Source organism: Lepisma saccharinum, chromosome 16 (genome assembly GCF_977018435.1).
Source record: "Lepisma saccharinum chromosome 16, izLepSacc3.1, whole genome shotgun sequence".
NCBI classification, from domain to species: domain Eukaryota; kingdom Metazoa; phylum Arthropoda; class Insecta; order Zygentoma; family Lepismatidae; genus Lepisma; species Lepisma saccharinum.
Window position 1 is genome coordinate 31,048,242 of NC_139244.1, and position 27,337 is coordinate 31,075,578.

At 38.4% G+C, this 27,337-nt stretch overlaps 1 protein-coding gene across 1 annotated transcript in view; it reads right to left on the reverse strand.

The window, feature by feature from the left end:
- tw (Protein O-mannosyl-transferase 2) overlaps window positions 1–27,337 on the reverse strand; it is a 55,847-nt gene that overhangs the window by 9,340 nt on the left and 19,170 nt on the right. Inside the window, exons 6-12 of the mRNA XM_083137929.1 lie at window positions 26,470–26,578; window positions 23,215–23,374; window positions 21,267–21,373; window positions 8,494–8,576; window positions 6,509–6,837; window positions 4,861–5,012; window positions 1,142–1,230 (exon numbers count right to left, since the gene is read on the reverse strand). Coding sequence (XP_082994055.1) covers window positions 1,142–1,230; window positions 4,861–5,012; window positions 6,509–6,837; window positions 8,494–8,576; window positions 21,267–21,373; window positions 23,215–23,374; window positions 26,470–26,578 — 1,029 coding nt within the window. The remainder of the gene's footprint in view (window positions 1–1,141; window positions 1,231–4,860; window positions 5,013–6,508; window positions 6,838–8,493; window positions 8,577–21,266; window positions 21,374–23,214; window positions 23,375–26,469; window positions 26,579–27,337) is intronic.

A 27,337-nucleotide genomic window follows, 5' to 3' on the forward strand; every position in this document is an offset into this window, starting at 1 on the left:
TGCTTAGCACTGGAAAAGCATATTAAAGTAAAATCCACCTCATATAAAAGGCACTAAAATTAGTGAGGATTCATATCTTTCATGTCATCATTCAATTCAAAGCAGGTGTCTTCACTTCCTAGTATGTTACTGACAATAAGAAGAAAATCAAATTCTCCTACATCTTGACTTATACTTCTGTGTATGTCATTATATGCAAAGCTCAGTAGTTTGCCATTTCATTCTTAACACTTAAACACAAGAGCTTGCCACTGTGGTGCACAAGGCAGGGGTCGTTCTGTCATGAAACTCATACCCATACAAATGCTAATATTGATCCTTGAAAATCGTTCAAAATATTAATTAATATTAGTTGATAATAATTAATATTATTATTTCACTACAATTATAATTATCAATTTACCAGTGTTTTGCTTCCAATTATTCAAGATATCAAAATATCTGATTGAATTGTTATTTTATGTCACTTTTGTCTAATCACAATGACGAGGATGAGTGATGATATGATAAAATTGATGAAGGGATACTCACAAAGAACACCCATAACACAGGACAGGATTCAAGCCCAGGACCCCTGGCATCGTAGCATATTGTGATAAAATTATATTTTATGTAATCGCAAAATACAGCTTTTCACACACAATATTGGCGTACATATTTCCCACATAAGTTATTTTTCCATTGAGTCAAGGTTCCACTATACCCTTTTCTTCTAATTTTGGTTGGTTATGTGTAGATTGGGCTCTAAGGTGATGTCCATAAAAAGGCATGCATGTTTTAGTCATTAGATGAAGAAGAAATTTTGTAAAAAGTATAAAAGTACGTACCAATATATTGGTTGGAGTATGCTTCACTCACATACAATGTTTTCTTAAGAGTACTACCAAATTTCAAATTACACACATCGAAACTGAATACTTCCCCCAACCACTATTACATCATATGGCTATCACCGAAATTTACATCAGGTAATGGTACACTATTTATGTACCATCCGACATTTACAATGACTATGTGTATCCATATCTCAAAGCTTCTTTCATCTTTCTTCTCAAATATATGACAAACTATTGTTTTTCTTTAATTCTGGTTACAACATACTTATTCTGCAACCTACTGAAATAATGAAAGTATAACTCACGTTTCGGAAATACATTGTCTTCGACATTCCACAAGGCATTTTTGTCACGCATATTTGGATTGCATGAAACTTCTTGCTGTTCATATGCCCTGAAAAATAAAAGCATTTCTATATATCTTCTGTGTACAAAGCAATGTGAAGAAGCATAGAGAGCATCATTGGAATCTAACTTTACAAAATCAACACACAAATATAATATACATTGGAAGTAGATAATGTATTCTAGAATACAAACTATAATTCAGGAGATACAAATAGAAACTTTAGTTTCCAGATATTGTTTTCTGAATATTGCAAAATATTAATTTAGTTCACAATAATGGTTTATTTTTTAAAATTACTAATTTATGGATGGGAACCCAGATGTTTCATCTCGTATATAGGGAGAATATGATATTAAAAATAAATGGCAGGTCTTACACTTGGGAGTAAGTGTTGGAGGACAAAATAAAATTAGGTTTGTGGTCAAAGTAAAGACTTAAAATCCAGAATTTGAAAATCCTTATGTTCAACAGACTGAAAAATGTTGGATTTATTTTAAATAAAGGCTTATATCAATCTATCCTCAAGTGCCTTGCTTTGTGTGCTTTCAGTTTGTCAATCTTTTGATAAAGTAAAAGTCTTTTGTGGAATTCTATTTACTGGAGAAAACACTGAATGAATATCTCAAGAACGCTTCAATGATTTTTGGCCTTAGAAAAAAAAATGAATGTTTTAAATATTGACATAAAATTATATGCATTTAGTTCTTATTCTTATGAGAACCAGCTCTCTGGCAATCCTAAACACACATGTTCACTGTTGCAACACCAGAAGTCTGTCTATCCTAGGCAAAGTATCAATCTAATTTTTATTTCTTTATATTTTGGTTGTCTTATTTCTACCTTTTGGGTTAACCCTTAAACACATAGCATTACCATACGGTAACGCTCAACATTCGCACACTTTCATGCTAGAGGCTTGTCTATATTGAGTGTGTAGGCAAACCTAGTTCCAGAAATCGCTCTAGTAAGCATAAAGCTTGCATTTGAGACCATTTGCTTTGGTCCAGGTAACGGCATTGTTTTGCGAGAGAATGTATTTGTTTTGACCTTCAATTTCTTTATTCAATATGTCATACACTGGAAAGTTATTATAGTGTTTTTATCTGATTGTCTTTCATTATGTAGTTCTGAATGTTTTCAGCATTTAGTAAACACATGTAATTAAAAACTTATGAAGTTTTCTTTTCATGAATTTGCATCACTTGCTCGATTTTTGCTCATAACGGTGGCGTTACCATATGGTAACGCTATGCAGATACAGTAGCTACAGGCCTTTTCAACAATTACTTTATTTATTCTTTTATTAGTGTATGTAAAGCAAGAAATTTAAGTTGTAAAGGCTTTTCTCATCTTTTGAATGGTTTATTTATTTCTATTGCTTATAATTTATTTTAATAATAATATAAATAATAATAATAAATAGTATGTATAATAAAATAATAGTAATAATAGATGACCATTTCATGGAACATTTTGTGCCTGTTCAGTAGCTCAGCCTTGTTGAGTCTGTTATCCTGTAAACATTCGTGCAAGCTATTTATTACAGGTAAACCTATAAGATTTGGTTACAAAGCCTGCCTGGTGCTTGCAAACCTTCCATGGATACCTCTTTCGTTTTGATATCTATCAACACAAGAGTATAAGAAGATTCCACTGACATTGAAAACAAATTTAGAAAAACTGCAGCTCCTGTCATCCATATGCTACATGAATTTCCCAGACAAAAATTACCCCAGCTTGAATTTGGATGGATATCGCTCAAAACTATACAACATCATTTTGTGTTGCACCTAAGGGAGCTTGGCAGCCCATTACAACACAAAGGAAGGTTTTGAAAGATGTGCGGTATGCTGGTGGTCCACTAGTAGCGTTCACATTGGACATATCAAATATGTGGTTGGCAGTGGCGGCTGCTTAATACGTGCTACCGTGCTATAGCACGCTACTCAATTTACTAAAATGAAAAGAAAGAAAGGGGCACATTTCATAGATTGAAGAAGTTTAATAAAACACTGCAGTGAAATGAAAATTCTCACGTTAAGAGGCTCAAAAATTTGCAGCGCGCTATGTATTTTCCGCACGCTCTTAACCTACAACGAATACCGTGCTATTGGCTTCATAGGACGCTTTCGCCACCTCGCGGCGCGCCGAATCTGGCCGAATGCCCCTCGGTTCTACGGGGGAGGTAGGGTCGGAGCCAATCAGCTCGCGAAATTCGTCTGCTAGCGTGCTACACAGATCCACAGCACGGTAAGTGTTGTCATCTCAGTATAAGAAGAAAGTTTGCGTATAGCTTTACAGAAACACACAAATTCTTTTCGCGCTGTTCATGGTCATGCACGTGGCATATGGAGCAGTCATTGTAAAGGACAGTTGTTCTAAGCAGTGGCGTACGAAAGGTTGGGGCTAGGAAATTGATGGGTGGCTACATCCCATCTCCAAATTTGAGTTTCGGACGAAAGCAGCAAAGAACTCGGAAACAAAGAACCGTGTTAAATGCAAGCACCCCTTAAAATAATCTCCGATTACCATTTTTGTCTTTGAATAACTTAAAATGAAGGCTTAAATCGGTGATTGCAAAATATTTTATAGTTTATTCCGGCCGTACGTGGAAAGCAGCTATGTGATACAGACCTTTACAATTCCAGACCCCCCGGGAAAAGAAAACCTGCGTACGCTAGCAACTCCAAGTGAGTGTGTAAATGTGTATGTGTTTTTGTGTGGGGGGGGATAATTGTAAGTGCAAGAAACAACATCTACCTGTAGCACGCATCTGTGAAAAGTCACGAGCCGCCGCTGGTGGTTGGACTTAACGTTCCATGTTTCATACGTTTCTATGACAAGAGCCTCCCTGATGGCATAGTGGTAACATCATCGCCTTGTAATCAAGGGGTCCCGGGTTCGATACACCTGAAGGTACATGGCACAGTGTAGGTCCAGTCCCGATTAACTATTCTGTGCATAAAGTGGACTTAAAAACTTCAATTCAACTCAATACAAAGTTTCTATGACAAGTGAATATTCAAAAATGATAAACAATATGTGAATATAGAGTAATCATTATGTACTAAATAGATACCTGAGCACCTTTAGCTCAGAAAATGTGAGATTAATGTACAATCAATCTATAATACTTGTATTATTTTAAAAAATAATCAAATTTTGAAAGTAATTTTAAGGTTATTTCAAAAAATTCCAAGTTTTCAATAATAAATCAATTTGTAGGGGTGAACGCATAGCGTTACCATATGGTAACGGGGCATAATTCGAAAAGGGAGAATGAAAATTTTCAAAAAATGATTCAAAATCACTTATTAGTACATAACAACAGGTATTAGACTAAAAACAAGAAAAAAATCATTCATGCATTTAAGCGTTAATCACAATAATGAGGATGAATGATGAAATGGATGAAGGGACAAACACAATGCCTTATCCAGAACCTGGGACCTCTGGCTTTGTAATGCATGACAACTACTTCACCATGGAGGCTGACTTTGCTGTTTTCCTTCCAGTTCATGCTCACAAGAAATATAACAAAACTACTCAACTGTGGATGAAAATAAAACAATTTATAAAAGGTAGCATTATTACTGTTTAAACCCGGAATGTCTTTATTAGCTTATAATCAGTATCTAACGATTAGTCAGTTCCACTTCTCTCTCACACACTTACCATTTTGGAAGTTGTTTTCCACTTGAAGTTAGGATACAATGCTGCAAATAGTGAATAAACCTCAATTTGTGGGAGACTGTAGTAACAACCTCGTCTTCTTTTCCATTGAGTATCTGTATTTTCCAAACATCATTCGCATCTCCCGTTCCATTCTGTAGAGAAAGAGAAGCAAAATTAATGAGTTTACACTACAGTGTTCATAAAATGCCATGAAACTGCTTGAAATTCATTCACCTTATTAAAAAATTGCCTTAGAAAACGTAAGTCTTTTTATTCACTACATAATATTATAAGGATGGGACAGATTAATCAGTACTCTATCGGTATTGGCCGATATAGGCATAACGATAAAATTAACGATCTGATAAATCTGTAAATATCTTATAATTAAGTGCAAAATTCTGCCACTTTGTTATAATTTTTATAGCTAATCTCCATGCTCCACTTTCACATAGTAAATGACTAAATTTGCGACTTCTTTTGCAGTCACCTTAAAACATACATTTATTAAGGTCAATGATCTATTCTGGTTCTTCAAGGACCATTTGGAATTTTATATCATTACTTTATCAGTATTGGTCAAAATTTCATATCCGGCCATCCCTATATTATAACAGAGCTGCAGTGGTTCAATTGGTAAGATGTCCCACTGCCACATTGAAGACGTGGATTCAATTCCCAGGGGGCAAGGATGGTTTCACATGGGAATTTTTCCAGCAATGTGCACGGAGTGGCTCTGGGATTCACCAGCCTCAAACAAATGGGCACCTAGCAGGGATGGATATGATAAGAGGTGGAGAATGATGCTAATTACATGACCTACAAAAATGTCCTCCCTCTCTGATATGACTTCGTGCCATGTTGCAAAGTACAGGATGTAGCTTTACCTTATTATTATAAAGATCAATTCTTTATCATTAAAGGTGGTGGCACTTCATAAACTTATTCATATTATGAGGTGCAATGGCACTCAGGGGTGCCGAAACGGAGGTGACCGGGGGTCCCCCCCTCCCAAACTTCACTTGGTGGAACAACATATTATCTATATGATGAAAATTTCATAAATTAAGTGCGAATTCTGCGTACAAACATTTTAGGTCCTTATTTCCTCAATTTCTAATTCAAATTATTTCTTTACATATGATTATAAAACCCTTGCATGCAAAGAAGCAGGAAATTGCGCAGGATTCTCTTCCGAACTGGGCATATCAAAAATGTGGAGTCTATCACCCAGCCGAGTCATTACACTGTTCAGCATGCCTGTGAGAACATCCCACTTCAGTATTTCTTCTTACGAGCACAGAGTGAATTTAGAAAGAAACGTATGATACATATGTAATCAAAATATAGTTCATTTCTTGTTCAGATAATAAAGTTTGATGTTTTCAGACCAAGTTAATTGCAATTTGTAATTTTGAAAGGTTTCCTCAAGTGTGTCTTGCCCCTATTAAAAAAATATGCACGTCTAACATAAAATCCTTGAATAGAGTGGAAGGTAATGCACACAATACACAACGTAACATCATCCACTGAAAAAGTTTGAAACTACACACACAATGATTTAAATAGGAAGAAACTGTAACCTTGATCATGAATATGACCAAAATCAATGTGCAATAATTTTGGCTACGAGAAACTTTACACCCACCTCGCCATAACCAGTGATTTGATAGTGCTTCTTTGTGACTGGAGCTGGTTCTTTATGAGAATGTAAATTTCTCCTTGTATTCGTGTGTTCCAATCGAACCAAGTCACCGTTCTTCACCAATTCCACTGGACTCTCTTCATTGTCCCAATCTGCAGGCTCTGCATTGTATTTCTTAATCAACCACTTATTATTGTCATCCTTGTGTGTGTATGTTGTTATCTGCTGCTGACGAGCTCCAACACCCTCTGGGTACAGATGCCAATGAGAGTGCAGATAGCCACCTCCGGTTCTATGGTTCTTCAAAGTGATCACAGCTCCATATGCAACCTCTACAAGAAAATTGAGACGAGAGTAAATAAATGTCTGATGATGACATATCTGTCAAATGTTAGCAAGGCTGCAAGATTTTAAATTTTTTTTTAAAGATTTTAAGGGTGAATGGTCGTTACCTGGAAGCAATTGTTGAAAGGGATATTTCGCTTGTGCTTGCTTGGCAACACTGAACTCCAGTCCATTAAATTAGGTACACACAGAAGATGTACTATGTAGATTTTCAGCAAAAAATGCAGGCTCGACCAGGACAGAGACGATTTCACACAGGCAACGTCAACGTCTATAGTGTTTCAAAGGCAACAGATCCCGTTGCAGTAGCACTTGCAGAGACGATTTCACACAGGTAAAACAGCGATAGCATAAAATCAGGTGAGACCAGGCCGGCTTGGTAGCTCAGTGGTTAGAGCAATGGCACAGTATGCCAGAGAACCGGGTTCGAGTCCTGGTCGAGCCTGCATTTTTCGCTGAAAATCTACATAGTGAACTCCAGGTTTTGGGTGGAATGGTGGTTGTTGATCCTGAGGTTGAGGGCTGTGGATCCACTCACTCTTTACCACAGTCAGCCAGGGGTCCTGAATTCGAATCCTGGCATGGGTATTATTTGTGAGTGTTCCTTTATCAATTTTATCATATTATCACTACTACTTATTTTTGCAATTAGCCAAAAGTGGCAGAGAAGTGTAGTAAAATAAAGCAAATCAATCAATCCTTATCGCCAATTCATAAACATCTCACATTTATAATCACATTTATAATTTATAATCGCATTTTGCAGTTTATTTCGCATTATTTCGTGACAAAACAGGGTGGGAAAATGCACCCCACATCTTTCAGAAACATGAAAAAAATAACACTACAATGTGTTATTTTACATTTCGTGTTTACGTCAAAAACGAAATATGCATGCCTCTAACTATTGTATATTCTTGAAAATTTCAAAATATGAAGATACAGTAAAACCTCGTTAATCAGGACCCCAATAAGCTGGACTTCGCTTAATCCGGACAGGCGAGAAAAAAAAAAGCAAGCAGAATGAAAGGTTTTAAATGTGACTAGAAGTCAACAAGAGAACTTCCCAAAGAAAAGGCAGTCAACCACTGATGAAATTCTGTTGCCCGCAGACTTTGTACTGTACTGTATAGTGTATTTAGGCCTATGCCCTTTAAATACAGCATAATAAACGTGTTTTAATGCACTTTCTACTGTTATTTTAGTTAATCCGGACTTTAGTTAAACCAGTCAACTTATTCCCCGATTAGTCTAGATTAACGAGGTTTTACTGTATATCACATAATTTTTTCTTATTATTAACTTATCATTCTCATAAAATCATACAAAAAATGCATACTGCAAGATTTGGAGAATCAATTACAGTTTTATCTGTACAGATATTGAAGGAGCTTATTAGTATTATTATTTTTGGTTACTGTATAGTGCTTATTAGTACAAATTTGATAGAAAGATTGGTGTGGGCAGTTATTAAAGAAGAACGATAATTAACAATACAGAGTACTGCTAGTTTACATAATATATATGATTTTGTTATATTGAAGTGTGAATACTGAAATATAAATATGATGTAAATGATTAATCATTATCATCAGTTATTTAATAATTCATATAAAATAAAACTAAGAAACAATTTTTCTTACCACGTGGCATGCTTGCATTATGCAAAGAATTTCCTTCTAACTTGGACTGAAATGCTGAACTGTAGAATCCATCTCCATTTCCACTGAAAATATGCAGTTATAGTTTAATACTGAGTGGTTAACAAGATATAAATTTACATTTTATTAAAATTAGGAACTAAATTAAGAACTATATATCTAACCAGGATTTGGCGATGGCAAAGTGCAAAACTGCTTCCCACTGCAAGATATGAGGGTACAAATAAAAATAATATCAAATTATGGTAGATGAAATTATATTTAATATTTATGATAAATTTCTGATTTTGATATATTTCCTAAAAATCATAAACACAATTTCATAATTTCCTTTATTATATGTGAAAAACTCATTAATATTTTAGCATTTTCCCCCAAAAATACTAAAGTTCTAGTTCCATTCATTTTACTTTTTTTTTTCTTTATTTTTAAATATTTTCAAATATGCATTCAGACAATTGTGTAATATTTTATTTTAGTTCTGTGTCCTGTTTTCTGTGAATTCTTAAAGGAAATGTGAAAGCATTGGCTTCCAGCTGCAAATAATCTTCTTGATCAAGAGCAACTGTTGTATCAAAGATGGGGTTCATAAATATGCGGAAAATCATTTTTTTATGGTATATGGAACAGTCACATTTATATTCTATTAATGTTTCCAAGATCTAAAATATGTTTGTGGAAATACCTGTCCTTTCCATGACCTTTTTAGTTGGGTTGAGTTGATAGTACTTTGAACCAATACAATCCGCACACCCAGAGGTGTGCACGTAACTGGTGTTACCGCAGGTAACAGCAAAATGCAAAGAAATTAAAAAGTTTTTTTCTCAATAAAATAACAACATTGTTAAATAAGTTAACGGACAGGGTTGCATTTGAGTGTATATTGCAGAGGACATTTTTTCTGCAGCTGACAAAAGCGAAGAGACAAGCCGTTCTGCTACCCTCAAGAGGCAACAAGAGGAGCCAATGCAAGGCAACAGTGGGGAAAGACTTAGAGGCAGGTGTGCTAGGGGGTTATTCATATGCCTGTTTAGGGGCAGTTGCCGTTGCGGCCTACCAGATCGGCAAGTGTTGTCACATTGGATTTCCAGAAAAGAGCTAAACCCTGCCTAAAACGGGGATACTATTTCTCTGAAGCAACAAGAGCTAGACTGCAAAGCCAAAGCTGGATTTAACTACAACTGAGACCGTTTATGTAATAGACAGAGATATAAGTACTTGATGTGATTCGTGATTTGGACAAACCTTGCTCCAAAAAACTAAGTTGGCAACGGTAGTACGTACATCTGGACTTCCCTTCCACCGCTGAAGGAGGGAAATTCTGTCGTCTGCTCATTGCAGAAACATCAAACTGATCCGAGAAATGTGTGGTTCTTCTTCCCCTTTCCATCTCTTTGCAAAGAAACAGAGATGGTTGACAAGGTTCGACCATTATTCACTGGATTTTCGCGGTAACTCTCTCATGAGTGGTAGTTCTTTCTAGGAGTGATTGTGGCTAAATCATTGAGCGGATTGCATGAACAAAATTCCAGATCAAAGGCATGTTTTTTTGAGGGGCCGGGGGGGGGGGGGGGGGGGTAGGGTGGAGATGATAACATTCGATGGCCGGTAACACTTTTGAAAAAGTCATAACACCACGCCACTGCCCATACCAATGCTGCCAATATTCTCATCATACTGATACCGCTGCTCGAAAATTGAAATTATTAAAAGGTATTCAAGATACTGATTAATAGAAGCATGTAAGTATTCAACTCAAATAACATGCATCAATTTACCACACACTTTGGTTTACAATATTCAAGAATTACATCAGAATATTAACTTGCTTGCCATTTTTGCAGACCCTGTGAAAAACCAAAATGCCGGAAACGTGCAGTAGCTAGATTGTGAAACATCTATGATGTTATTATATCATTGAATATAGATGTTCAATTGTTTTGTTGATTTGGATTGTCAAGCATGGAGTTAGCGATGTTGTATATTCTTATTATAATTAAATTATTATTTTGTATAAAATCGAACCCACGTGATTTATTATATCATATTACCGTGGTTGGTAATACAACAATTTGGGAATGAGGATGAGATTCAACGACATATTGTGGAACCTTTCGATGTGGATAAAGGTAACATTGATTCGTATTTGGAGCGGTTTGAACAGATTTGTGTTGCTAATGGCATTCCAAAGGAAAAGCAAATTAGTAATTTTATTGCATTCTGTGGAAGAAATTTATATGATGTTTTAAGGGATTTAGTTACTCCAGATTCTGTTGCTAGTAAAACATACGAAGTAATAAAAGATGTACAGGAAAACCTCGTTAATACGATATTGGTTAATACGAAGTATCCTTTAATCCGAAATTCTTCCCATTCCCCAGCCGATAAGATAGGATTTATAATGTATTTCAGTACGGATAATTTTTAATACGAAGTTGTTTACAAGACCCTTCCGCAAAACTGGTTTCGCTTAATTCGAAGTAGACACCTGCGACCTGCGTAAGTCGACAAGAGAAGATCGAATGTGGAGAGAGCTTGGACGTTATTTTAACTTGACCTTGACATGTTTCCTTGTCCTAAGAGCTGCTGACAACTCGAGGGAAGCAGCCCGAAATGCCCGCTGGACATTGACATTCTTTGTCAATGTGCATGGAAGTTCAAGCTCTTTCCCCGCTGAATGCACCACCTTGGAAATATTCACCAGTGCTACATGAGAAATGCGAGATAAGATCGCAGGAATGTTCCAAAATACAAGTGCGTGGCGCCTGGAAGTCTCACCCATCTGTCTAGCTCTGAGCTCGAGATACAGCAATTTCCTGTGAGCGAGCAACTTTTGGCCTGGTAGCTGACAACTTCTGGTAACCACTTTCATTAAAGGCGTGTTCTTTGTGCCCTGTAGAACTTCATAAAAAAAGGGAAACTGTTACAGATAATCAAAGCTGCATTGGCCAACTAAATATCGTCAACCTGCTTAATGCTTTGTCATCTAGGTTTCCCGCAAAAGTTGATGTCGATCTTACGTATGTTGCAACTCCAGTTTCCCGCCCGCTTCATATGTTTCCCAACTGTGCCGGTCATAAAATTTGCCAAAACAGTGTTTTGTTGTCTGAGTGACTTCTCCCCTTTTCCTATCAGCAAACGGGGGGGGGGGGGGGGGGGGGTCCATTGCTAATTGTTTCGGCCACGATTTTCTTGCTCGTGTGCGCACACGGACTCCTTTCCTTTGGCATCTAAAAAAAAGCAACCAGTTCAGAATACCTTCTTCAAAACGAACAAAAACCTCATGATAAGTAAAAGAAAATTGACCCCCTTCCTTCTCCTACAACAGCTCATTATCCGCTACTGGTGTGCATGGTAATGTGATAATTGCAGAATTCAGGTCCCTCTTTCTTGTTTGAATGCAGCTGTCTGGATAGGAAATATTGCCCCTATTATTGTCTGTTGCATGGTAAAAGATAATGCAAGGATGATTTTTCTTTTTCACACTGCTGATAAAAGTTCCCTCTTCGACAACTGCCTTAATGTTGATGATTTCCCTTCTGCCACCTGCTGCTCTAACTTCCAGCTGGTCTCATGATTTATTATATCATATTACTGTGGTTGGTAATACAACAGAATTACATCAGAATATTAACTTGCTTGCCATTTTTGCAGACCCTGTGAAAAACCAAAATGCCGGAAACGTATAGCCGGTATCAGTAAATAAATTCTGACCAATACTTTCTGATACCAATACCACTGGTATCAGACGATAAATTCTGATTTGATTTGAATTAAATTTTTTGGGTGCGTCAACATTTAAAGGCTATTTTGCACCTGTCACGTTATACGGGGTTCAGCCCCTTACCTTATCCAAAGCATGTAAAGAACACAATTATGCGATAACTTCATTTTTTAAAATTTATATATAAAATTTTGGGTGCATCAGCACTTAGGCTATTTTGCACCCGACACATCCAGCCCCTTACTATAACTGAAATAGCATAATTGCAGTGTTGTGTTACTGAGGCTGTAAAGAGGCACTCACTCAGCACACACAAGGACAACAAAACAGAACAACACACAAAATTATACTGGCCATAGGGCCAGTTGCCAGAGCCTCGTTTGTCTGCAAAATGCAGTCCAGGGTGTACTACGTGGAAGTGAGGTTGACTTTTGGGCACCTATGTGGAAGGTCATCCCGTTGCGATCCGCACGCGAGAGACAAAAGACAGACGATATATTCGGGAGTTGAATGGCTTCGTCTACGCGGCTGGTCCAGGGATACGTGCCTCCAGGTTACGTTGCCGAACAATAGGATAGGTTAACCTAACCTACTCACCCACTCTGGGCTTGATTGAACCTATGAAACTACTCTGCTGTGCAACCTGGACGCACCCATCCCCGTGCAGCTCTACGCTGTCCTCCAGTGACCATTAACATGGAGGATGTCCCCAGTAGACCAGCATCCATTCCGAGGAATGATTGCTGGTTTATCATAGGGACTTTCAGCCTAGTTATTCCGGAGCGAGAGGTACGCTTCCCGGACTTACCCGCCCAAATATGAATTGATAAATCAAGATGTTGGAAAGACACATTTAATATTCGGGGTATTGTTACATTTAACTATATACAAGCACTGCACAAACTTATAGGTTTGATTTTACATATGGAACCAACAAATGGGTAACAAAAACATGGTACTTACATATTCTGCATTCACCTTATCACACCTGGGCCTTGTTGCACACACTTGTCACTCCAACTATAAATGGGGAGATTTTCTGTGAATTTACACTAAAAATATAGCGGTATCTTAAGACATATGGGTATTGTCTTGCAAATGAACTGTTTCAGGGAGCTATATCACAAAGGATGTGCCGATTAATTATGGATGTCTTTGGATACAAAGCATCATGGTTTCCTGAAGGCTCATTGTCCTCACCATGTGGTTTTGAGAATTTCAGAATTTTCATGGATATTGGTTCCATGCACTTTAAGGCACTTCAAGTGCTGTAATTCGTCCATATTATACACTACAGGACTATTCCCAAGCACTTATTAGATATTTCACACAATGGTGACTCCATTGTCCTCTCTCCACTGGCCTACTCTGGCCCAAAACTTGGAGCGATGTTCACTGTACCAACTGTTAGCAAGAAGTGAAATCAAGATGGCTTCCTCTCATGTTAAAAGCTATCTCAGTTGTATTGTCTGGTATCCACGCCCATGAGGCCATCTGATTGGTTCACAGCACCTTGGGTTACTTGCCTTTATCAAGTACCTTGAGAAGCCCAATAGATGGCAGTCTAGTCAGGGCTAGTTCCACTGACTCTCACCAGATGGCTCTGGTGCTGTGAGACCGATTGTCTTTTGTCCAAAAACATCGATTTTTTGATGTTTTTGTGGTTTATTTGTACTAATAATTGTGACTTGCAGTTATTTTCAGGGAAAGCAAGTTAATTTGTGCTTGCACAAATATTATCCTGAAAATATCTGTATTAATAAAAAAATTGCATGAAAAGTAACATGTGCTCTCTGAATTCTATCTATCAACAAAAGGTTGTTTTTTTGATAACCAATGAATTTTGGTCTGGGGCTTATTATTTACTTAATATTTTGATGTTTTATCATACTTTTACTAATTAGGCCTAATTTCTGTTAATCTTAACCTATCTGGGAATGTCTATTCCTATTAATTCTACCTGAATTGAATTGGCCTTGTACTTTGGTTGGAGTGGAGTGCTGCCTGTATGTATTGGGGATGTATACCCAACCTTTGGTTGGATATACATATCCCGGGCCCTCGGGAAAAGAAAAAGGATACGTGAAGCGGATCATTTTTCTTTACCCTTTACTACACTATACCCAAATACATACACAAAATATTTATATACACACTGAATTGTTATGACCACGCTGGTCCGAAAAGAACATATACATGAAAGAAAAATAAATTTGCAATTATTCTTGCCCGTCACTTGGATATATGTTTGAGATATTGTTCTGTTCGATATATCGAACGATTTCCTAGACGGTATATACATGGTTAATATAACACACACTTAAAAGTTTTCAATAAATGATTTTAGTTATTCATGTTATGTCTGCTTTTTGTCGCACTGAATACAGTTTTTGTATTCGAACTGAATTGCTTAGAAGTTTTTAGGTACGTATCTAATGTATCTGCCCCTCATTCACTTGAGGGTGCAGTACCTTCAAAAAATGTTCACCATACACCTTGGTATGTTGTCCACATTTGATCACCTCACAATTGTTCTTCAATATCTCCTTAGGTGGAGATCCCTGTCGCCTGGCTTTGTGCACTTTGCGTTGCCATCAAAAGTCTTTGTTGCTCGCTTGGCCGAGCAATGCTTCGACCTGGCTGCCCATTGGGATTGTGTACAATCTGTGGAATGCACTCATTTTGTGAAGTCTGTAGGATTGTCATGGTGGTTCGTTTCTGGATGTCAATGTTCGATTACGAACCCCTGACACACTCCCTGCTTCCCCATATTGCTGGAACGCTGAAAAGATTGTCTCTAGTTCCTGGTATAATATGCTTGGGGGTCTGCTGCTGCCTATGACACCATGCACTTTTGTATGTTTGCTCCGGGGTTTTGTGGTGACACTGAGGGGGAGTTGGAGTGATGTACTCACTGGCCCCACTTCACACGCAGGCTTTGACCTTACCCTTGTTGGTTTTGGGTTGTTCCTCATAAACAACCCTATATGTTTGGGGGTGCTTGCATATTTCTATTACCGCTAACCCTGGTTTGGTCGAACCTAACCCATCGGTAGTGCAAATACCCAATGATTGCTAAACAATATTTTGCTTGATTGGTAGTGAGTGATCTAGCATAGATTTGTACTCATAGGGAAATAAATCTCTATATGACGGTTGGACTCACTTTTGTGTCCAACAAAGAAATGGCCCTGGTCGACAATAATGAAATTACCCTTTATACCACAATGAAATTGCCTTGGCATATAATACTGAAATAATATTTTTGTATACAACAATGAAATAGGCTTCTGTATACAACAATGAAATAATACTTTTGTACACAACAATGAAATAGGCTTTTGTATACAACAATGAAATTGACTTTTGCATACAATGATAAAATAATCCCTTACATGATCTTGACAAAAAATTTTCTACCCTATGTACAAATGGGTGAATGTCACAGACCAGACAGAACCTCTTCCACAAAACCTCTGACCTTTAACATATATTAATACTAGTGTTCAAAAAATGTGTAGCTTTTTCTCCTCATCTTGTACCTGTTGTACACTCCTATCCGTGCGTCTTACCCTGGATGCGCTAGAGGGATACCAATACCTCTTATGCGACTAATACTATAGCGCAGGAGCCGTACCGTCGCGTACTTCTCTCCTAGGTCCTACTGATATCGGGTTTAGGAAGAAACGTAGAGCTGACGAGCAGACATCTACAGTTTCCATGGGGAAGTATCACAAGGGTACGAGGGTGGAGCCATTTGTGCGCAGTTACTCGTCTTACCAACAAAGCAAGTCGTAGGGAAACGGCTGCACCCCGTCGGGATTGAGGTTGAGTCCTCGTTGAATTCAGAGGCCCCTTGGCTTGAATTAACTTCTTTGAGGTACTCTCGATGCTAACACCGGATGTAGTAGTCTGAGCTTCTCAATGTAATGACTATACACCTTATAGCTACACCTCCACAACTTCATGTTATTGACATGTTGGTTGGGTAGGCTCTTACCGCTAACACAATGAACAAGATTAAATATGTTATCCTTCACCTGATCACTACAAACTAATGGACCGAAGAAGGTGTGGAACAATTTGTGGGTCTGTCCCTCTAGAGCTTTGCTTTGGAGATGGGATTTAAGAAAAACTAAATCATACACTTTGATCACAGTCCTGTTTTGCTGTGATTCATTTACCTTATTGTTGGCTTTGTTTCGCCTTTCGGCCGTCCGGGATACAGCCATGAACAATTGCTGATCCCATTCGGTTTGTTCACCTGTAGGAATATGAAAGTGTTCCCTAATTGGGTTCCTGAGTGAATTGCTTGGCCCTAACTGAGGACCATTGTCTACTATGATTCTTTGGGGAAGTGAAAAATGTACAAAACATATATCAATGAGTTTCCTCACTATTACATTCCATGCTTACTAACCGAGTAGGAATTGTTACACCCTGGCCACCATCACCCCCAGCGAGAATAGCACAGGCTAGTTTCCCGAGGGTTGCTCATAGGGCAGAATGGCATTCATCTCGCTCTGTTGAGATTCCATTTGTCTACCCTTGGGTGTGTGACCTGGTTTGGTGAACCATTTTACCTCATCGAGTGCATTGAGTATGGCATCCATACCTCGTGGGCTGAAGTGAACCAGGTCGGGTCTCATGTTTTGACCGTAACCCATGGTTTCTTCGAACAGCGACATGTTCATTTCTTGGCCCTTGTGCACAAATTTCGATGAGGAATCCAGAACCCTTACATTGCTATTATCATCAAGGGATAATATTTTTGCAATCAATGAGTCATACATGGCCCAGAACCTGTGTCGGTTCTCATTGGCTAACCTGGGAACTGGTGGAGGAGTCAGAACAATGACCTTCTGAGCACCTTTCCTCTTTAGGGTGTAAATGATATCCTGGAGGTTCCGGAACACCTGGTTGGTGTCCTTCCCTCGGAGCATATCATTTGTGGATACCATTAATAACACATTTTCATGAACACACTTTTCCCTTCTCAAAGCACTGAGCAACTGCGCTGAGGTTTGTCCAGATATGCAAAGTCCGATGTGGTAATTACCATCACTGTCTCTTTGGACAGGATACCCGAATTTTCTTTGCGCAAGACGTGACAACATTGAGTCACCTACTGCCTGATATTGATTTATCAGTGGAGTGTGCTTGCATGAATCTGAACATTGTGGGATAGGTTTAGGTTTGGCATCACCCTTCCCCACGTCAGGACGTTGCCTACCTAGTTTCCCTGGTTGTGCACATTTGGATGCACCTCAGCGAGATGCTCGGAAGACCCGTGTGAGCTGGCGGAACTCTTACGCTGGGACGTTCCACCCTTTCTCCGGTCTACCTTTCTGTTCGGGTACTCCTTAGGCCGGGAGCCCCTCGCAGATTTGCACATGTGAGCGTCCTCCTTTTTGGACGAACCGCTCGCTTCACCCTGACCACGACTCACATAGGTCCGGTTAATGCGAGTCGTGGTTTTCCCATAATTGGGTCGTGCTGGCCTTGCAACTTCCCTCTCAGGATATTGTGGCACTTGCACACTCTCATACCGAAGTATGGAGTTGGCCACCTCCTGAAGAGAGACGAAGGGAGCCAGGATTAACTGGTCCTTCAAGCTGCGCGGCAGCTGTTGCACAACGTGGGTGAAAACCTGGTTGTCGGCGATTTCTGGCAACGCAAGCCTAATCATTTTGACTTGGCGCCAGAAATATTTGTGCACTGATCTGTGCTGGGATGGGTTGTACCTTTCGTTGAGGGCCTTCGCAAGGGAAGAAGCTCTCCACCCATCCCCTTGGAAATATGAGAGGAACTGCCTTTTGAAATCCGTGTAGGACTTGAACTTTCGTTCGTTCCTCTCGTACCACTGCCCTGCCTCGTCCCGTAGACAGAACGAGATTATTTGGAGGGCATCCGCCAAATCTACCTCCAGGAGAGTGAGATCTCTCTCAAACTCCTGCACAAAATCGGAGGCCAGCCTGTTCCCCTGCCCGTTAAAGGTTGGGAGCTGTTTGAGATCAGCAAACCTAACCCTAGGTTTGCTCTTGTTCCTCCTCCGGTTCTTCCTCTTCCTCTGGCTGCGGACTTCGGCGTCCGAGCTTTCGGAATTGGATTCCGGGGAGTTACCAAGTGGGTGGTACTTGTTAGGGGGAGACACATAGCCACTACTCTGGTCAGAGCTTTCGTAACCCTTAGGTCGTCGTTTGGCTTGGTACAAGGCCTGGTGGACAGACACATTCCGTGCAGGTGAGACGGGCTTGGTAGCTGACATCAGCGGAAGGGCGGACTGAGTAATTCGTCTCTCCATCCCTTCCAGGCAAGCAAGAATCCTCATCAGGCTTGCATTGTCAGACCCTTGTTCTGCTGGCAGCTGCTCCTCACCAACCCTTTGTTGTGAGGAGGTGCGCTGCTCAGTGACTTGGCCCTCGGAAATGCATTCATGCGATCTGCGGCCTTCCGCCTGACAGTTCGGCATTTCCTTCCTCACTTGCTCGAGAACCCTGTTCTCGATCGTAACCATGTGGTCACTGCAAGTGAGCTCTCTGCATATATTTTCTAGGGCATCTAACCTCCCTAGAATCTGAGCTGTGGTGGTCTGATTGTCACCACCTTGCACTTCACCAACGAGTTCCCTCAGTTGCGAAATCTGGCCTGACACTTGTGTGAAATCCCTTTCTAACCTTGACTCTAAGTCATTACATTGGATCTCTATTTGGTTAATTCTATTGGTGTTGGTCGCTACTTGCTTAGTTAACAATTCTGAGGTCTTCGTGGTGGCATGTTGGATGGAGTCCAGTCTGGCCTGGAAATCCGTCCTTACGGCTTCAAGTTTCTGATTTACTTCCGCCGATGCCTTGGCAAATTCCCTACCCTGAGCATCAATTTTCTGACCCTGTGCTTCAAGTTTCTGACCCTGTGCATCAAGTTTCTGACTAACCTTTTCAGAGACTTTCGCTTGCTCCTGGAGCATTGCCACAATGAGGTCAAGTTGGGGGTTACTACTGGTACTTGCACTACTGTTGGGTGGGAACCCACGACCTGCTGGCCGTTCCAGCGACCTTGATCTGGTATTCATATTTGGGGAGTGCCGGTATTGAGTCTCATAATCTTGCGATCCGCGCGCGAGAGACAAAAGACAGACGATATATTCGGGAGTTGAATGGCTTCGTCTACGCGGCTGGTCCAGGGATACGTGCCTCCAGGTTACGTTGCCGAACAATAGGATAGGTTAACCTAACCTACTCACCCACTCTGGGCTTGATTGAACCTATGAAACTACTCTGCTGTGCAACCTGGACGCACCCATCCCCGTGCAGCTCTACGCTGTCCTCCAGTGACCATTAACATGGAGGATGTCCCCAGTAGACCAGCATCCATTCCGAGGAATGATTGCTGGTTTATCATAGGGACTTTCAGCCTAGTTATTCCGGAGCGAGAGGTACGCTTCCCGGACTTACCCGCCCAAATATGAATTGATAAATCAAGATGTTGGAAAGACACATTTAATATTCGGGGTATTGTTACATTTAACTATATACAAGCACTGCACAAACTTATAGGTTTGATTTTACATATGGAACCAACAAATGGGTAACAAAAACATGGTACTTACATATTCTGCATTCACCTTATCACACCTGGGCCTTGTTGCACACACTTGTCACTCCAACTATAAATGGGGAGATTTTCTGTGAATTTACACTAAAAATATAGCGGTATCTTAAGACATATGGGTATTGTCTTGCAAATGAACTGTTTCAGGGAGCTATATCACAAAGGATGTGCCGATTAATTATGGATGTCTTTGGATACAAAGCATCATGGTTTCCTGAAGGCTCATTGTCCTCACCATGTGGTTTTGAGAATTTCAGAATTTTCATGGATATTGGTTCCATGCACTTTAAGGCACTTCAAGTGCTGTAATTCGTCCATATTATACACTACAGGACTATTCCCAAGCACTTATTAGATATTTCACACAATGGTGACTCCATTGTCCTCTCTCCACTGGCCTACTCTGGCCCAAAACTTGGAGCGATGTTCACTGTACCAACTGTTAGCAAGAAGTGAAATCAAGATGGCTTCCTCTCATGTTAAAAGCTATCTCAGTTGTATTGTCTGGTATCCACGCCCATGAGGCCATCTGATTGGTTCACAGCACCTTGGGTTACTTGCCTTTATCAAGTACCTTGAGAAGCCCAATAGATGGCAGTCTAGTCAGGGCTAGTTCCACTGACTCTCACCAGATGGCTCTGGTGCTGTGAGACCGATTGTCTTTTGTCCAAAAACATCGATTTTTTGATGTTTTTGTGGTTTATTTGTACTAATAATTGTGACTTGCAGTTATTTTCAGGGAAAGCAAGTTAATTTGTGCTTGCACAAATATTATCCTGAAAATATCTGTATTAATAAAAAAATTGCATGAAAAGTAACATGTGCTCTCTGAATTCTATCTATCAACAAAAGGTTGTTTTTTTGATAACCAATGAATTTTGGTCTGGGGCTTATTATTTACTTAATATTTTGATGTTTTATCATACTTTTACTAATTAGGCCTAATTTCTGTTAATCTTAACCTATCTGGGAATGTCTATTCCTATTAATTCTACCTGAATTGAATTGGCCTTGTACTTTGGTTGGAGTGGAGTGCTGCCTGTATGTATTGGGGATGTATACCCAACCTTTGGTTGGTTATACCGTATCGGCTGATAAAGATACCCTAGCATCGGTATCGGTTCAGTCTTACTTTTACAATGATTTCCAAGTCAGTCAGCGAGATAATCAACCAATATCTTTCGAATATGGCACCATATTGAAATTAGTGCCTCCTGGTGACAAACGTGTGAAGTACCACCACCAACAGATTCATAACAAAACATTTTCGAAGATATTTTCTTTGAAACAGGATAATTAAGGCAAGGCTAATGTTCCAGAAGTATTTGGTTCTTTTGTGATTGCCCCGTAGAGGCACAGTACTTTTACAAGTACAATACCACAGCTTTCTTATTCATTTATACTTTACATTTACACATACCTTTTACTAAGGACTGTCAAATGAATGTAGAAAACTGCAACATACACCATTAAAGGCAGGACAATAAGGCACGCAGCTCTGGCAAGAAAATGCTTCACTGTATATCTCTGAAATAAAATAATGGTTAAATTGCCTGTTGTTATATTGAAATTATTGGAAGCACAAGGATAAACTAAGGATGTAATAAAGTCCATGTCAAATATTGAATCTTAGCCTATATTGGTACATCAGAACTGATACTGGTAAATATCCAATTCTTACATAAATTCCAATACTCAACTTTGAAAGTTTAATGAAGAGGTTCTATTGTTAACATTTAATACTACCATGCTGCATATGTAATGATTTGTACAGAAACCTTCTTTATTTATCTACACACAGCATGATATAATGCTGTTTCATTTAAAATATATATTTTTTTTTGCTCGTGTGGTGAATGTTGCCTGTTGTGTTATTCCTGTTTGGTATTTCCTTCTCTCACATGGTATATATTTAATTTCTCATCTATTTCTTACACATCGTCTTATATCCCCTCGCTCTTATTTCTGGCTCAGAAATATGTTACATTAGTTTAATTGGGCTATACAACACCCCTTCGCAACACAGAGAAATGATGGCTATTAACCTGCGTAACTGGGCCCTCAAAAGTTCATGGTATTAAGTCAGCAATTGTTATTTTCATCAAAACATGAAAAAGCAATGGATAATAGAAGACAGTTTATTAACAATTTTAATTATTTGATATTTAACAACAATAATGAAATACATAAACTGTCACCAAAAATACCGGGTGTCCCAGAAGTCTTTCCCTGATTACAAACTTTATTCATATCCGCTATATGCAATGTAGAGATGTAAAAGTGATGCCAAAATGTTGGAAAACTAACCAAGTTTATTTGTTGCAGGTTTCAGTAATGTGGCTGTAGTGTAGCAGTGTCAGTGCCTAGTAATCCGGAATTAATGCTCTTGACATCGGGTGGCATCTTTCCATACAATGTTCCTTGGACTTGACAGGATTTGGAAATGAAGATAAATTCCATTTTTTTAAATTCCAACTTATTGATGGCAGATATATTAGACGAAAGAATTCTGTACATTTGAAAGTTCCTCTGCACTGTTATTGGTGACCGGGTCTCGTGATACCAGAGGACATGCTAAGCTTTTTCCTGATTTGTGAACATTTCCGGTTTTCTGGGCACTGACACTGCTACACTACAGCCACGTTACTCAAACCTGCAACAAAAAAAAACTTGGTTAGTTTTCCATTTTGGCACCACTTTCACATCTCTACCTTGCATATAGCGGATATGAATAAAGTTTGCAATCAGGGAAAGTCTTCTGGGAGACCCAGTATTACAGTAATGTTTGTAATGATATTGATCCATTTTACACTTGATAGTAACAATCAAGCAATATCAATAATGGCATTATTTCAATATAATAGGTGATTCTCTCTGCTGTTAATTTATTTATTCATGGTTGAATCCACGATTTGTCTTTTTAATATAATGGCAATTATCTATTATTAATTATAAAAATATGTCTGTGTATAAATCCCTCTTTTTGTCTGATGTGACAATCATTCGGATTGAGCTCAACAAGAAAAATAATAGTTAAACAACTAACTTCTAAACATAAATCAAACCGTCACCACTATGTGCAATCAAATCCTATCCCCTGTTGATCTCGTCCATCACGTCGGGTATCCACTTAAACTGGCAGCAAGGTGAAGAGAAGCTGGATGTGAAGTGATTCGGAATACCTTACACTCCAACCTGTGTGGGTGAGTGACATAAGACCACAACTGCACCATCTATTGGCAATTAGGGAAATTAAACCTTTTTCTTTCAGCTAGAGGGGTAAAAATTCTTCACAGGGCTATATATGCAAAAATAAAATAAATATGAAAAGTTAAATATATGAACAGGGAGAATAAAGGGCATCTTACCACTGGTTTTGATAGATCTCCTAGAACATCCCATAGATCAGTGATGGTATGGAGCCCAACAAGAATAATCACAAACAATCCTACAAATTTCACACTGATGGAGCATGCCAGCATAACTCCAGTGAACACCAACCAAAACCACCACTGCCAGGTGAAGGAGCTGAAACAGAAAGAGAAAAGAATATAACCCAGTAGTTTGGAGTTCTGAACCACATAAGAGAAAAATATTAACGAAGACTACTTATCAGAAAGAAAAATCTTCGATTGCACTATGTGTCCGATACACTTTCAAGGGTTAAATATGAGGAAACTTACAATTCATGATGACTGCAGTAAACACTGTTTTAGTATTTGATATGTAAAGTTTGGTGTTTTCCGATTAATTTTGAATGCCCACTGCCTTCATTAACTGAGGATGTTGCATCTGGAACAGAGATGGTGGTGGAACACAGTCACCTAGGAACAAGCAAAGCAGTGACGGACTACCATCTCTGTCCCAGATGCAACTTCCTAGGTTAATGAAGGCAGTGGGCATCCAAAATTAATCGGAAAACATCCAAATTCACAACGTGGAAACACCAAACTTTACGTATGCGAAACTTACAATGCATTCTCAAATACACAGCATGAGCAGAAAGTTAAACTAGGATATTTCAAAAGTAACGGTTCATCTTCATTTCACCAAGTTCCACCACAAGAGAAATGGCATCTACCATGGAGCTTTTCTCATGATTGGTTTCAAAGACTGTTCTGTGGATATTGATGACCTGAAGCTGAGAATTACTGCAGCTATGTAGACAATAGGGATGGACCAGTGGTATCAGTATTAGTAGCAATTTAATCACTGATGCCTGCAGATACTTTTCTGGAGTCTGGGTGTTTCGCAAAGCCTAAAAAAATGCCAAACAGAGTCTAAGTATCCTGAAAATTATGCCAAATGAATAATTTTCATTATTTCATCAACAACATTGTGGATAAAAATGCATCTGGTGATTAAATGATTATCTCATGTGAAATTATGAATATTATAAAGCAGTATTATAGTTGCATTTGAATACTACGTGTTAAAATTAATACATATTCTGAACTACTTCGAACTGTTACAATTTTCGAACATCAGTATCAGTGGAAATAGAAAAGTATCGGCATAATATGAATATCGGTTCAAAGTAGTACCAGCTCAGCCCTCATTAACATGCTAATTAATGTAAGTAAGCAGTTGACTGCAATGGGATTTGATTTGAAAAAGAAACTGAATGTGTAGACATTTACTTTACTAAACTAGGTTCTCTATAATAATAATAATAATAATAATAATAAAAAGGCAGAATTTTGTGATGAAAAACATACAATCAGACCAGAAAAATTTTTTATACGCAACTTTACTGATAAACTGTGCCTATTTTGACAAATACCCCCAATAGAGTACCTGTCCCATCTCGACTAGACAATTGACGAGGACATGTTATAAAATATATGGGAGGAGTTGTATTTGTATTTTTATTTTTGTTATTTAGAATCACATTTCTGCCACTCTGGGCTAATCACAACAATGGAGATGTGTGGCAATTGGATAAAATCGATGAAGGACACACACACACACAAAGAACAAGGATGAGACTTGAACTAGGGAATTTTTGGTGACAAGATCGTGTGGCTTCCACTAAATGTGCCTGGCCACTGAACTGGCACTATAGAATGAGTTGAACTACTGAGTGGGCATTTATCAGATAGAGTCGAATTGGGCATGCAGGGGATGTAAAAATATTCAGACATATATTTCCAGAAGTGGCACTATAAAAAGTGACTCGCAAACCTGAGATTTTAGTAGCCACCATCCCATTCAAACTAGTCCCTTTGGGAGTTCACACAACAATCAAAGCAATTTTACTATTGTTGAAATGCATTCTGAAAGTCCTTTTTTAATGCTTCGTAAAAGGTGGCAAAACTTCTGTCTTTGAACTACATCTTCTTTTTGCTTCTAAGAAGATGAATAACTCACATTATGTCATGAATAAAAATGCATAAAAATAAAAACACATCGCTTCTAACTCATCAAGCTTTCTTGTGGGGTGTTGAGATAATGGCATTTTTCATTGCAAATGTTCCTTAGCTACCCAGAAATTTGGGGTTTTCCTAAAACAAATTTCTGCCAGCTCAAGTAATTTCTGTGTGTATCTTGCACCCAATTTTGATCCAGAATACGATAGATGCACATTGTTCAAGTTCACTCTCAGTGGCAAGAAAGTCATATACTGTAGGCTTTAAAAAAAGTGCAGCTAGGAATCACTTTCACTTAGCACAATGATTCTTGATATATTGACCCACAATGCTTCTGGGAGCCGGCACTAGACATCCTACCTCTATACAGTGGAACCCCAATTTTGCGTTCCTGGATTTTACATTTTCCTGCATTATACATTCAATCTTGATGGTCCCAACATAGCAAAATGTTATAAAATTTTCCTCGCTTTTATGTTTTCCCGCATTTTAAGCTATTTCAGCTTGGTCCCCTGAAAACATAAAATCGAGGTTTCACTGTATTATGTTTCATTCCTGTGTAAGTTTCGAAACTTTCTGATATCGCCTCGTTCAAACTACTTTAAAAACAGATCAAGGTAAAGGATAGCCCACACATTGCGCCAAACCATGGAGGTTTAGAAGTTTACAACCTTGACCATTGTGGAGGTGATGTGATCTGCATCATGCTCTGGCTGCCATTATACGTAGCCCTTAGTTATGCACTTCATTAGAGGATGGGTGAACTCCAACCACATGCAGGTACATGGTCTGTAAAATTCCCACGTGAGTTAACTTAACCTTGAAATCGATCCAAGGTCTTCGGCATTGGCAGTCAGGTACTGATTAGACCACTGATAAAGGCAAGACATTTCTTGTTCATTCCATTACTTTCTCTGTTCCTCAGGCATGCAGCAATCTTATGCAAGTTTTCTATTATTACGGTTACAACCAAGGTAATAATTATACACACACAAAAAATACATTTCTTCCTGCATGTACATATTATATTGCTTGCGTATTCTTCTAGTTTACAGTTGTTACATGAATTTAAACAGGTTTTTTGTTGTTACATTTCAAAACAAATAAATGCTTGATGGAGGAAGTGTGTGTTCTCCCAATACATGTGTATGTTACATAAAAAATATTAAATTCTCTTAATAACCGTAAACTAGAAGAAGAATCAAAGAAAGAAATATTTTATCATATTTTTAATATTATCATAAATTAACATACCTGTGCCTGCAAGAATGAAATTTCGCCATCCCCAGAACAGATCCTGTTACAAAGAACAATAAAATTGGATCCAGCAAGATGTACTGTGTCAAAGTGAGAATTCCAACATCTGCAAAAGAAGCATATAAATCAACACAGACAGAAATATATCACTATTTAAAAATAATATATAAGTAATGCATAGCATATTCATAAATGAGGTTAAAAATAAAAATTGAATATTACTTAGGGAGTTTTTATACAATAATAGCAAGTGACAAAGGGCAGAGACATGTGTTTATTCTTCACCATAAGTTCACTTCACTAACGCAATTTCTTGCATATTTTTGTTATTATAAATATTGCTTTTCTGCCACTTTGGGCTAACTGCAACAATGAAGATGAGTGATGATTAGAAGAAATTGATGAATGAACCGAGCCGGTACATTATTTTGTGGTCAATTCATCTCTGTAAAATATTGGATTGTGCGTGGGAAGTTACTATATTTTAGACTACAATCTGGAAGACATTATCTTTTTATAAATGTTGATATTCCACACCACATGAAGAAACAATGGTGACAACATGTACCTTCTTTTAGTTGATCAAATTTTTGGACTGATTTCAATCTTTCCTGAGGGATGGAAATACAGTATTATGACTAGACCTCGGATTTTTAGATTCTAAAAAGTGTGCTTTTAGGTTCTTAAAATAGGCTCTAAAAATAAAAAAATAGGTTCTAAAAACCTTAAATTAGGCTCGAAAAATCCTGAAAAAGGTTGCAAAAAGACTTAATTTGGTACAAAATTCCTGAAAAATGCTGATTAGATACAATCGTTTTAAACAAAATTTCACAAGAACCGTAATAACCAAATATTAATTTTCTAA